This window comes from Lissotriton vulgaris, chromosome 7 (genome assembly GCF_964263255.1).
Source record: "Lissotriton vulgaris chromosome 7, aLisVul1.2, whole genome shotgun sequence".
Classification (NCBI taxonomy): domain Eukaryota; kingdom Metazoa; phylum Chordata; class Amphibia; order Caudata; family Salamandridae; genus Lissotriton; species Lissotriton vulgaris.
Genome location: NC_141695.1, coordinates 176,974,183 through 176,987,821, shown reverse-complemented (window position 1 = coordinate 176,987,821; position 13,639 = coordinate 176,974,183). Strand labels below are relative to the sequence as shown.

The 13,639-nt window shown below is 45.5% G+C and overlaps 1 protein-coding gene across 3 annotated transcripts in view; it reads right to left on the bottom strand.

Moving 5' to 3' along the window:
• LOC147701130 (sialic acid-binding Ig-like lectin 8) overlaps positions 1 to 13,639 on the bottom strand; it is a 264,297-nt gene that overhangs the window by 63,544 nt on the left and 187,114 nt on the right. For all 3 annotated transcript variants that reach the window (XM_086929900.1, XM_086929899.1, XM_086929901.1), the window contains exon 5: positions 5,708 to 5,977. In XM_086929900.1, the coding sequence (XP_086786026.1) occupies positions 5,708 to 5,977 (270 nt within the window). The remainder of the gene's footprint in view (positions 1 to 5,707; positions 5,978 to 13,639) is intronic.

The window sequence follows — 13,639 nt, the reverse complement described above, 5'->3', positions numbered from 1 at the left end:
TGTATGAGGATGATATCCTGATACTTTCGGCAGATTTGGACACATCCTTTCTAGCAGTCATCAGACTGGCAGAGGATTTTGGGCAGAGCTCGTTATATGAGGTAAATGCTGGGAAGACTGAGATTATGACTTGAAATATTACAGAAACTCAATATCAGGTAAGTCTCAGCATTACTTGGGGGTCAGAATTTTTCAAGATATAGACAAAATTGCAGAAACCAACTTAGTGCGAGTCCTAAGGGAATATCAAAATCATATGAAGTCATGGGCCCACCTCGCTTTATCCATCTTGGGGAGGGTGAATTTGGTAAAAATGACAATATTACCTAAGATCACCTTTCTCTTTAATACAATCCCCCTACATTTCGATAAACATATCATCGATAAATTCCAGCAGGAAGTTAATTCATTTATTTGGATATATAGAACTACCAGAATAGCTTGGAAAAAACTAAGGCGTAGGAGAGAGAAAGGAGGTCTCGTGCTACCTGACCTACAATATTATGCATGGGTGTTTCAGCTCTCACACTCCCGGATGCTTTTAAAAATGCCTGTTAGGACTGAGGAGGAGACATGTTTCTGGCCATGTTAAGACTGGCTGGTTTACTGGAAGAGGGCTTCATGTTTAAATTTGGGGACCAAAAATTCTTTAAGAAGGTCAAACTTAAGGTCCTCCCGGGCATTCACCAGAATATGGGCAAGATTAAAAAATATGGTGGCCCTAAACTATTTCTCAAACCTAGCGCCACTTTGGGATTCACCAGGCTTGCCAGAATGCCTCCAGGACAGGTTGGCTGTACCACTTAAAGAAGCAGGGCTGAAATCATGGGGAGATCTTGTTAGTGAGGAAAGACTAATTTCATGGGAAGAACGGGCAGAGGTCTCACAAGATTTAAGAATATCCAGTTACAGACCGAAAAAATCTTTAGTTGGGGGCAACAGTTAGTCAAGAGGCCAGCGGGGAAGAAAGAGGTTTCACACTGTTATTGGGCTATAGAAGAGGGAGTGGATGGCAAATTTAAACTTGCAAATGAGATATGGAGTGAGAAGATTCCAAATGCACAGTGTGATCTCCTATGGCAGGATTCATTTAAAACTCTCTTCAGCATAGTTAAACCTGCTTGGGTGAAGAGGAACCACCTATTCACTGTGCACAGAGCCTACTTTTCTCCTTTCAGGCTATCTAAATTCCTAAATGGGTCTGAAGTAATCTGCAAGAAGTGTGGGTTGGCTGAAGCCTCAGACATACATATATGTTCAAAAGACTGCCCGCTATCTTCTCATTCTGGGAAGAAATACAGAAAACACCGGAGAGCATCTTGAGAGCCCCAATTCAAATTGACCTAACCCTGATAATCTATGGCCTCAATAGTCACATCATAGACCCAGCCAAATCTCTCCTATTTTATGCTATAACACTGGTCAGGAGGCAAATTTGTAAGCATTAGTAGATCTAGCACCTCTGACGCGTTCAGAATGGTTGACCTCACTGTATGTGGTATCTAAGATGGATTTGTCCAGAGCTTTCAGTAGAAAAAAGACTGCATACTGGGATCTGCTGCTCCAATGGATGTAAACCAAGAATGAAAAGCATTATCTATTTATGTTATCTTGCTTTACCTACACTTGAATGAAGGGCGGGTCCTATGATTATGCCTCTTGGTTACTCCTTGGACAATGTTGGACTTCCCTGTGCAATCAAAAGTGTCCAACAGGTTCTCGTTGACCTAGCTGGAGTGAAATCTCTCCCCTCTTCGAGGGGAAGCAACATTCAGGTCTGACAATGTACCTTTAAATGCTGAAGGCACCGCGAGGTTCCACCAAACAGCCTATTTCTCCTTAGATCGTTGAGTAAGGGTACGGACAGATGGTATGTTCAATGTGGTTGGAGGCGAATGAGGACAAAAAGAGAAAAAAAAGAAATGGGGGGTGACTTAACACAGGAGAAAATATGAATTTCTCTCTCAGAGAGTACGATGTGATTGGTCTCCCTCTAGTCCACAATGTTCTTTTGCATCCCTGCATCTCTTCTTATCTCTTATCTGCCTTAATCAGTAAGGTTGTGAAATGTTCCTCTTGTTGAGCATAGTGTGGTTTTAGAACCATACTAATATTGGTTATTTACTTGCGGTGCCTATTTGCTTGTATCTATATAAAATTGTGCATTTCCTTTCGTGGTTCAACTGATGCATCAACATTAAGTAATATACATGTTTCAGGCTTTGGTAATCTGAAAGGCACATTTTGCTTCTAACATTTGGTGATTATCCTGCTAATTTTAATGCACTGCTGAGATTTTGGAGTTTTTGTACATTATGTTGTGAGAAATTGAGACGAAGTCAAAGTGAGGGAAGGAGAGTTTCCTGTGGGACTATGAGGAGAAGAGCCATAGATTCTTCAACAGTGACATCACAAGTCAACTCAACTACTCCTATGTAATCCCTTGGTCCTAATGGAGACTTAGTCACAATCAATTTTTGGGATGAACACAATCATTGACAGTGACTTCTATGAACTGTTTTATAACACTGTAGTGTTGATGTTAAGACCTAGATTTATAAATCTTTTGTATTGCACTTGCATCCTGCAAGTCAACGCAAGGTCAATGGAAACACTGCAGTAATATTTACCAAGCCATTCAAGGGCTTATTTGCTCCAGCTTGCGTGGCTCTGTAAAGAAGCATAACGCAGTGCTGCTGTTCGTGCTGCATTACATTGATTTCAACTTGGCAGGCATTCTATGGGTGGAGTGTGGGCTTTCCCATGAATCCACGCATAGATGTTGACACATTCCCAGATATAGTAAAGCTAGTAAACCTGTGCATGCTTCAAAATGCTATGCCGTCCCCAATGAGGTGTAATGAGGAATACATATCTTTATTTCTCCTTGTTACTTCCTTCCTCCATGTGCTGCAGTCAACTGGAAGACCTCTTGAACTCAAAAGTCTTTCTTTATGCCTTGAACTATAAGGACTTCTTTTGAAGGTTTGCATGATAGTCTTACAAAACATAAAAGAATAATGTTTAGGAATGTGCACTTTACACAATGATGTGTAATGGGATGTGCAACGTGACATCTGACATCAATATAGAAAGGTGAATATTGTGTTGTCTTCTAAGCTTTTCCTTTGGGCACAAGCTAATGCAATCTACATTATCTTGGTAACAGATTTTGCACACGGTAACCTAAACAAACACTTGAAGGGCACATCTGCCAAAGTCAGGACTAGCCCACACAGACCTGCTTAGTGCCAGGATACACATGCGGTGATAGTAGGCTTTAAAAATGCACATAACATATAGCATCCAGGTCTTCAGCTTCACATTCTTGCAGAAGTTGAGGAAATGAGTGGTAGTCCAGATATATAACTGGATTTCATTCTAGTTGGGCTGCAATGAAGGAAAAAGTGCATGCTCCTTTCTTGCTTATGTCAATGCATGGAATTGTTGTGAGGCAGAGAGAAGTGGTGATGGTGTTTTGGATGGTTTGGAATATTGGAGTGAGGTGGCTAGAGATGCAGACATAGAGTGCATTGTAGTGGAGTCTGCTGATGATGAGGGCTTGGGTGACTGTGCATCTGGTGTTCATGGGGAGTCTTTTGAGGATTTTGTGCAACATCCTGAGGTTGTGGCAACAGCATGATATCACAGCATTTGACTTGATGGTTCATCGAGTGCTTGTCATCAAGGATGAAGCTCAGGTTCCTGGCATGGTCTGTGAGGGTGGGCATAGGACCCAAACCAGGGGGCCACCAGGAGGAGCCCCAGTGGGAGTTCTTATATCCGGAGACAAGGACCTATGTTGAGTTTGATGCAATTCTCTTGCATTCAGTTTGATACGTCAGTCATAGAGGTGGTGAAATTGTTCATGGTGTTGTTCAGCAAAGGACAGGATGAGCTTGTTTGCGTAGGAGACAATGTTGATGTTGTGGGCTCCTATGAAGCAGGCCAGAGGTGCAATATAACTTTAAACATTGTTGGACTGAGGGAGAAGCCCTGGGTTCAAATGAGCTTCATGGGCTCGGAGATCAAAAGCAGAGAGACTGATCTATTGTGTTTTGTTGTAGAGAAAGGAGGAGATCCAACTGAGGGTGAGACATTTGACTACTGATTCCTGAAGTCTGGCAATCTGGGTTCCATGGAACACAAGTTCGAAAGTTATTGAGAAGTCAAGCAGGAAAAGGGCATCAGTTTTTCCTCTGTGCTTATTTAGGCAAATGTCATCTGGTGCTGCTGGGAGGGTGGTCTCCATGCTGTGGTTGGTGTGGAATCCTAATTGGGTGGAGTCTAGGAGGTAGTGCTCTTCAAATAGGCAAAGAGCTGCTTGTTGATCTCTTTCTCCAGGACATTGATTGTGAAGGGAAAGAGCAAGATGGGCATGTACTTTATGAAATCAATGTGGATAGGCCAAGGGTTTCTTCAGCAGTGTGGAAACCTTCATGTGTTTTCATCGGTCCTGTAAGTGTCCACTCAGGATGCAGGAGTGAAACATGGTTGTGCGGTTGGTGCTGATCAGTGTGCTTCTGAGGATGTACATGTGGTGGGGGCAGTGATTGAGGGGGATCCTGAGTGGATGGACTTCATGATTCTGCTGGTGTCCTCTGTAGTGAGTGGACTCCAGGGGGCAGATTTGCAATAAAGTGGCAAAGTGTATCGTTAAGCCAAGAAGGCTAACAATACGCTTTGCCACTTTAGAAATGTAGAGCTGCACCATGCTTACTAGAATATGGTGCAGCCCTGCATTTACCCCTGCGCTGGTGCTCAATTATGCTGCCTAGCACCAACGCAGGCAGCCTTGCACCATAGTGCAAGGGTGCCTGTGTTGAGGGGAAGATTGTTTACGTGCATGAAGGTCCCCTTCCTGCATGTAAACAATCTTTAAATGCCGTTTTGTAACTTCTATGTGTGCTGCTTAATGCAAGACAAATAGAAGTTGCCAAACAGCATTTTTTTTAAATGATTGTTTATGTGCAGGAAGGGGGACCTTCCTGCGCATAAACAAGCATTGGCGTTTTGCTGTTTCTATGTGTGCTGCCCAAGGTAGCACACATGGAAATATTAAAAAGGAGGAGAAATACAGCATTTGTCCTCGTTTCGCCTGTTTAAGACCAGGTTTTCCCTGGTCTTAATTTTGGCATTGCCTCCTATTTATGCTGCTTGTGTAAATAGGGGGCAGTATCAAAATCATTGGGTGTTGCGGTGGAACGCCCACCACAACACTCATTGCCCGCCCCTTGCACAGTAAGTGAAGCGTGAAAGGGGGTCTTATTTTTAAGCCATGTTAAGTGGCTTAACCCTGCCTTGTAAATAAGGCAAAGCTCCTATCACCTTCACAACGTCAATGAAAGTGACATTGTGATGGCGATAGTGTCTTATAAATATGCCCCCAAATTGTAAGGAGGTGAGTACTCCAGGTGGAGGGGGGCGATTGAGTAGCGGTGTCCTCAAAGGTGGCCTGGGATGTAAAGTTGGAATAGATCAAATATTATGTATTCAGAGGAATAAAATAACAGGTCAAGTTATTGATATCTCTGAAGAGCAAAGTGGAATTATCTTTAGCTCAGCAGCAGTGTGATGCAAGACATTTCCAGTCCTAATAGAATGATAGACCTCAATGAAGTGCTCAACACAGTGCAGAAAAAACACACACAAATGTATAATATGAAAAAGTGAAATAATTGTTGTTCTTTCCACAATTGGAACTTACGTTGTGCAGTGAGATTCATGAAGCTCCCACTGCTTCCATGTTTATTGACTGCTTCACACTGGTAAGAGCCAATATCATTGTAGGTTACATTAAGGAGGTGCAGCTGGAGGTTATTACTCGGATTAAGTGGGTTAGATTCCTCTAGGATGGATCCTCCTTTCAGCCAGGCGAGATTAGGTGGTGGGTTACTGTCCACAGTGCAGAGGATGGTATAAGTAACTCCTTCTTGAATCACCACAGATATTGCTTTATGGGTGCTCATAGATCCACCTATAACAGATGTAATTAAAACAGTCAGGAGGAAAATCAGTCAGTCGTTGAATGAGTCAAAATACCTCCATTCAACCTTGGAAAAGAATGCAAATGCAAATGGTATACATTAACGTACGCCATCTATCCAAAAAACATTAAATCAGTTACCACATTTTCTAAAGCATTAAAGTTCCAATTCATCATATGCACAAGACATCTTATTGGTCAATTTCCTATGACACCATGGACCAGGAATGCAAACGCATATTGATTTAAGCTCGTAATATGGTTGTTAGAAATGGGGTTACTGGTTGATTTGGGTGTGAGCCCTAGTCAAGCAGCAACCACAATCATTGTCAGGGCACGGCACAAGCAAATCCCAATTTAACCTGTGCTCAACCTCTGGTAGCTTGGCACAGAGCAGTCAGACTTAACTCAGAGGCAATATGTAAAGTATTTGTGCAACACTTTAAACGCAAAACAGTGAAAACACCACACAAAAATATTCCAAACCAGGTTAGTGAAATAGAGATTCATTTAATAAATGAACACATTCAATCAAAAGACCTGGATATATTGAATTTTTAAGTTTTCAGAGTAAATAGCACCAAAGCATAAAGGGTCCACTGTTGCTATCTGGTTACTTGGACTGGGACCAAGTCACAAGTTCAGGCCAACTGCAATGCAGCACAGGCTGGCTACAGGGACATAGTTGGGTAGACTGAACAGAGTACCTTAAACATGGGTTTGGACCGTTGCGTGGATCCACATCAAAGATGCGTAGCGCAGCTGAGGTGATACATTGAGTCCGAGTTGCAGTAAGGCTGCGGTGCGAGGTCCTATATTGTCAATGTCGAGGATCCCATGGGCGGGGCTTGTGATGCAAAGTCCAGTGTTGGGGTGCTGCACAGTTGGTGCAATGCGTTGGTTCTAAGGAGTGGTGAGGCTGTGATGTAGAGTTTGTCGTCATCGTCAAGGCTGCCGTCAATGAGAGATGCATCAAGCATTGGGGATTCTGAAGGTGATGCGAGCTGTGGTGGCGATGCGAGTCATTGCCATGGGTCAATTCACTTAGCAGTGGTTCTGCTCAGTGTTGTGTCGGACAGCAAAGGTGATATGTCTGTGCCACTTGATCTACAGAGGCTGGCAGAGCACCTTAAACCGCAGTTGTGGCTCCTCCACTGTGACGGAAGAGCATTGCCCCACCGCCTCAAGCAGTGCAGAAAAGAAACAATCATCACATGATGATAACTCAATCAATGAATCAATCAAGGGAATTGTAAGCGCACTAGTCACCCATGAGGGTATCAAGGCACTGAGGGGTGGGAGGCGCAGAACTCTTAGCTGAAGAGCCAGGTCTTGAGAGTCTTCCTGAGGTGTCAGGTAGGGGGCACGTCTGATATCTGCAGGCAGCTCATTCCAGGTCTTAGATGCAATGTGGGAGAAGGATCTTCCGCCTGCTCTGGCTCTGTGGATGCATAGAGTTTCGGCCAGTGTGAGTTTGGAAGATCGGATGGCTCTTTTGGGTGCGTGTAAGTTGATTCTGTCATTGAGGTATTTGGGTCCATTGTTGTGTAGGCCTTTGTAGGCATGAGTGAGGATTTTGAAGCGGACTCTTTTCTCCACTGGAAGCCGGTGGAATCTACGTAGGTGTTGGCTGATGTTTTTGCGCCGGGGGATGCAGAGGACGGGTCTGGCAGCAGTGTTCTGTGATGTCTGGGGTTTGCGGAATAGGGACTTGTAAATTCCGGTGTAGAGTGTGTTTCATTTGTCCAGTCTGCTGGTGATGAGTGCATGGGTGACTGTCTTCTTTGACTCCGGGGGGGCTCAATTTGAAGGTCTTGCAGAGAATGCAGAGGGTGTTGAAGCAGCTGGAGGTGACAGCGTAGACCTGTCGGTTCATGGTGAGGGATGAGTCGAGTACGATGCAGAGGTTTTTGGCATGGTCCGAGGAGGTAGGTGGGCTTATGAGGGCGGCAGACACCTGTCGTTTTCCCATGCTGAAGGGGTGGTTCCAAGGATGAGGACAACTGTCTTCTTGGCGTTGAGCTGCAGGCAGCTGCTGGTCATCTAGACTTCGACGTAATGCATTCCCTCCTGGAATTTGAGTCTGGCCCTGGTGGGGTCTTTGGTGAGGGAGAGGATGAGTTGGGTGTCATTAGCATAGGATACGATGTTGAGGCCATGTTGTCGGATGATGGTGGTGAGGGGGCCATGTAGATGTTGAAGTTGAAGTGGGTCAGAATCAGAGATGACCCCTGTGGGGCTCGGCAGGTGATTTACGTGGTATCGGAGAGGAAGGGTGGCAGTCTGATCCTTTGGCTTCCATGCAGTTTGGTGACTATTGTGCAGTGGGAGATGGTGTCAAAGGCCACTGAAAGGTTGAGTAGGATGAGGGATGCGTAGTGGCCTTGGTACAGGAAGGGGGGCGGATGTCATCTGTGTCAGAAAGTAGTGCGATCTCGGGGCTGTGGTACAAGTGAGGCGGGCATGGGTCAGTGGGGGCCTCTGAGTGGATGCCTTTCATGGTCAAGGGGGTGTATTCGGCTGTGACTGGCGTCCAGGCAGAGGTGGTGGGCTGGCTGGTGTGTAGGGGGCAGGGGGGTAGGTTGTGGCATCTGGTAGAAGGTCGGCAAAGTTGTTGTAGAGTTTTTTGATCTTGAGGTGAAAGTAGTTTCCACGCTTATCGCAGAGGTCTAGGGACAGGTTATGTCTTTGGCTTTGCTGCATGGGTTAGTGAATTCGTGAATGACCTTGAAGATTTGCTTGTAGTTGGTGGAGTTGTTGAGTATTTGGTTGTGGTAGTCCATCATGGTGTCCTTGTAGGTGGTGTAGATTTCAGGTGTCTTGGTGTTTCTCCAGTTCTTATTTAGGCATCTGCAGGTGCGTCTTGCTTCTTGGAGATCGGTGGTGAACCAGGCGGCTTTCCTGGAGCTGTTTGTCTGTCTTGTGTAGTGGGGTGAGCTTGTATGCCCAGTTGGAGACTCAAGTGTGGCAGTGATTAAAATATATAACAGCAAGTGTGTCCCTATTGCTATGTATGGGTCCGCTATGTGGGGATATGCAAACCTGGTAAAAATACAGAGGGTGGAAAATGGTATCATTAGGAAAATTCGATCTGTTCCAAATTCCACACCCACCTTCTCTATTCATGAAGAAATGGGCTTACCCTACATTGTTGATAAATTAAAACTAGCCCCACTTCTTTTCTGGTCTAAAACATGGCTGAACTCTGAGTTAACGTTAAACCACACTATCCTTAAAGATGTTATCTCAAGGGACAATGCCATGAGAATACCCTGGCTGAAATATATTAGATCCACTTTTGCTACGCTGGGGAGACCGGAACTTTTTAATGACCCAATTAAAATCAGAAGGGAAGATATTGGATGGGTCAAGAAGGCATTCCTGGAGAGGGCTAGTATGGTAAGAGACGAGTCGGAACTGAGGAAACCCTCGGTAAGGGCGCACATAGTTTTAACGACCACTCCCTCCTTGGAACCGTACTTAAAAATTGTGACCAACCCACTCCATAGACTCCTACTTACAAAATTCAGGCTGAATCTAATTCATTATTCATTAGGAAATTTTCCTGTGTGGTCAAAACCTGAAGATGGACCACCCTGTGATTGTGATCAGTTCTCAGTACAAGATACCCTCCATTTTACATTCTTCTGTGGTTTCTACACTAGGGAGAGGGTAAAATATTTACTTCCTGTTCTAAGGGCTGCTGGCTTCATTCAAATAAGGCCAGCTTTAATTTTTCTTCAAATGTTACCAGATACCCATATTATGTTCAGTGTTGCCTGTTATTTAACAGCTGCATTCAGATCAAGGAAGAAAAGATTACCTATGAAAGCCTTATTTTAATCCAAACTTGGTTTTAAATAGAGATTTTTAACTATTGTAATAACTTTTAACTTGTGTAATTTTTTGGAAAAATGAAGTTAACATGTTATAATTCAGTAACTAGATCAATTGATGTTTTAAACTGTATTTGTATGTTGTCCTTTTATGATTTTAACAAAAATCGAATAAAGAGTATTTTGACTTGACTTGTGTGGAGTTCTCTGGCTGTGATGCAGGCGTCAGATATGTTGGAGGCTGGGATGATGGTTAAGGTCTGGCAGTAGTGGAGGCAGGATAACGGGCCATGGGTCATGTTTGGTGAGCCCTGTTGTTAGTTGCTGAGTTTTCCGTGGTTGAGTGCGTGGAGAGTGGCTGAGCTGTAGCAGTGGCTGGCGCGAGATCCGGGGTTCCTGGCACTAGTCGCAGTCGGTTCATGGACAGATCCAGACCGGCTTTACTTAGAAATGCCTTCTGAGCAGCGTCCACCATTTAGGAGGGGAGGAACGATTAGCAAGGAGGCAGCAGTGGGCAAGGACAGGGGTGCGGGTCATGGGGGCAGCAGCGGCAGGAAGCAGGAAGTGCGGGCTCTGAGAAGCCAACAAAAACAGATCAAAAGTTAATAACAAGGGATAACTAACTGATGTAATCATGCCATGTATCCTCAGGGGTTGTAAGAGTGGGTAAGAATGCTCCAAACACACAGCAGGGCATGGGCGGATTGGCATGCCCACTCAAGTGCGCAATGACTGTTTGGTCGGCCCACTCAGGCCACTCAAAGCAGTCATGCGCACTTCCCTGTTCGCAATGCAGGCTACATTACAGCCTCCATGGAGAACATGGTACACCCCTCTGGCCCCTGGCTGCATGACTTGTCCCGTTGCCAGTTTACCAATCCCACTGCTGCATAGCAGCGTTGTGATTGACTCAGGAGAGGGAGCCTGGCTGCCTACTTCCTTTTCCTGGAAGCGGACGCAGGAGAGCAGGAGCTACAAAGACCATTCTGTGTTATTTCCCGCGTTTACCATCTCACAGCTGTCCAGCCCCCCCACACTTCTCAATGGTGGCCGCTGTGCGCCCATGCTCCGTGGGCACACCACTCGTGTGCCAAAAGCTACATACGTAGTTACGACACATACCATAGAGGTGTGGCTCAATGGTTAGAGCGCCAGACCGTGATTCAGTAGTCTGGCCGGGACCAGGGTTTAATTCCTGCCTCGGCGGGTCTCGGGCTCAATTTCCTCGACCTGATAATTCTCGCTTCGGTGCCTATTCTAATAATGAGTCCCACTCTTCACCTCTGGGAAATAGCTTGCTTAATCTCTACAACGGCCCCAACAATGCTGAGGATGCCTGACTTCACCTTGGGGGTGCCCAGGAGTGGGCTCCTCACAGGGAAAGGCCAGGAAGGGTTCCTCGGCAGTATTTGTACAAGCGCCGAGATGCCTACGGGTAGTTGTGCGCTATACAAGTGCGTAATCATTTCATCATTTCATTTCATTTCACCATCACCTCGCATTCCATTCCAATGCATCCTAATACTAGGCACATCGCAACAGTAGAGTGGGTTTTGTATAGCGCAGACATAAAGATCACTGTTCCGACTTCAGTGAGTGCAACCCAAAACTAACCTTTGCACATCAAACCCAACCGTGAACCCTGTAATTCCTTTTTTGAGCCCTCAAAACACACACAAAAATCACATTTGAGACAGATGCACACCCCATTTTTCATATTTTACCCCATATTACACCCCCTTTTTCTATTTTACTCGTTTAAACTCCCCATTTTTTATATTTTACCCCATAATACAACCCATTTTTCATATTTTACCCCATAATACACCACATATTTCATATTTTACCCCTAAAAACATCCCATTTTTCATATTTTACCTCAAACCACACCACATATTTCATATTTTACCCCAAAATACACCCCATTTTTCATATTTACCCTAAAAAACACCCAAAATTTAAATGTTTACATCCGTAACCCATACCTACCCGAAATACTTAAATTACTGACCTCACAATGTGTTGTATTCAAATGCGATGTTATGGCACCTGCTTTGTCAGAGTTGCGTTTTTAAAACTGTACTGCCTGAGTTGTAATGGTCGTCTCCCAAGCCAAAGGCAATCATAGGCTACGCCGTTTGCGTCCAACTGCCCCTGGACCACGCTCAGCACCAAGGATCATTCCTCTTGGACATTCCACCGATACAACGCCAGCAACCTCCTTGCCATCAACCCTGTATGCCACCTCGCCTGCCAGGGCCAACCTCTGCTCCGGACATCGCCATCGCCGTCACTAACGGCTGCAGTGTCACCCACAAGGAGCACCCCGACCATCAAAGAAGAGGCATTGCCATCCCCTATAGAAGCACCCTCCGACTGACCATGCATTCTAATGACCCAAGGGTGAACATGGACTACGGCAACTTCAAGATCCAGACCAGGCAAATGAACATCCTCTGTGACCCCCCCCGGGCCTGCACAGGAGGATACAATTCCATTGTAGACCTCATTGCAACCTAGGGTCTCCCATTCACAGATGACATCAAACTCGGTGACCTCAAGTTCCGCCTGTTCAACCCAAGTGACCAGAGTACCACCCCCACCTCCCCCCCCTGGGGAAGGTCACCAACATCAGACGCAAGAAGCAAGGCACCTCATCAGGCCACATAGCAAGACACATGGTCGAGCACGTCACGTACGTCAGCGGGTACTTCCACCACAGCCACGACTCCTGACTCTCCTGGCACTACCATCATTGGATGAATCATGTCTTCACCTCGCCCACTGGACGCCAGCGCCATCATCGCACCCCCTCGCATGGATCTCCAACAACGCCGACATTCTGGCACCCCTCATGAACGGCACTGTGTCAGTACCATCCCCCTGCCTCATGGCAGGTGTGATGGTGAGGCAGTGCCATAGGGATAGGCTGGCCCCATGCATTGCTGGAGTTGTGTTATGGTTGTGACACGACTGCAGCAATGTGTGACTTGTGATTGTGATTGTGATTGGGTTCTTATATAGCGCGCTACCACTCCAAGGAGTATCTTGGCGCTTCAACACCTAGTTGTCAGATATATGCTGAGAGATCATGATGGTGAAAAATCAAACACAGAGAGGGTCATAGCAAGGCTTTGTAACCTGATTTCGACAGACAAATAGGTCAGGATTCCTGACGTACATGTCATTGATTGTGTCATGGAGCGCTGTCCAGTGAATACAGCGCATCCATGCTGTTGCAAGGGGGGGCATAATGAGAAGTGTTGCAACACTATCTTGTCACCACACAGGAACACTTTTCATGACTGGGGCCCAGAGATGCGCACTATCTTATTGATGATGTGCATTCCTGCGCTGTATTTTTGTCACAGGGCAGATATGCAATATTGCTTGCAGTGCTCTCAAGCACCAAAAACATGTATAGATGTGGGCCCAAGACTTATCCCCCTTTTTAATACCCGCTATTTTCTGGTCTTAAATTCCTGCAGCTAACAGGCATTAGCGCAACTTTTTTTGTCGCTTTGCGGATCCGGACTGTCCTTGCTAATAGGACGAAGTGCGGCTAGCGGGAGTTTTCGGGATATTTAAAGATGGAATGCCTACCTTGCATGTCATTAAATGAAAATTATCGCTGGAATGCAAGGCTGTAGAAAAACTGCCTGCTATCGCCGGAAAGCTAGCGATAGAAAAACCGGCTAACGTCTGTTAGCGACAGTTTGCTAATAGGGCGATAAATATATCGCCACTTTAGCGGCAGAAAAGTGCAGCAAAAGTGGCGATAAGCCCTTGCTAATATGCCACCAAATTATTCTATTAC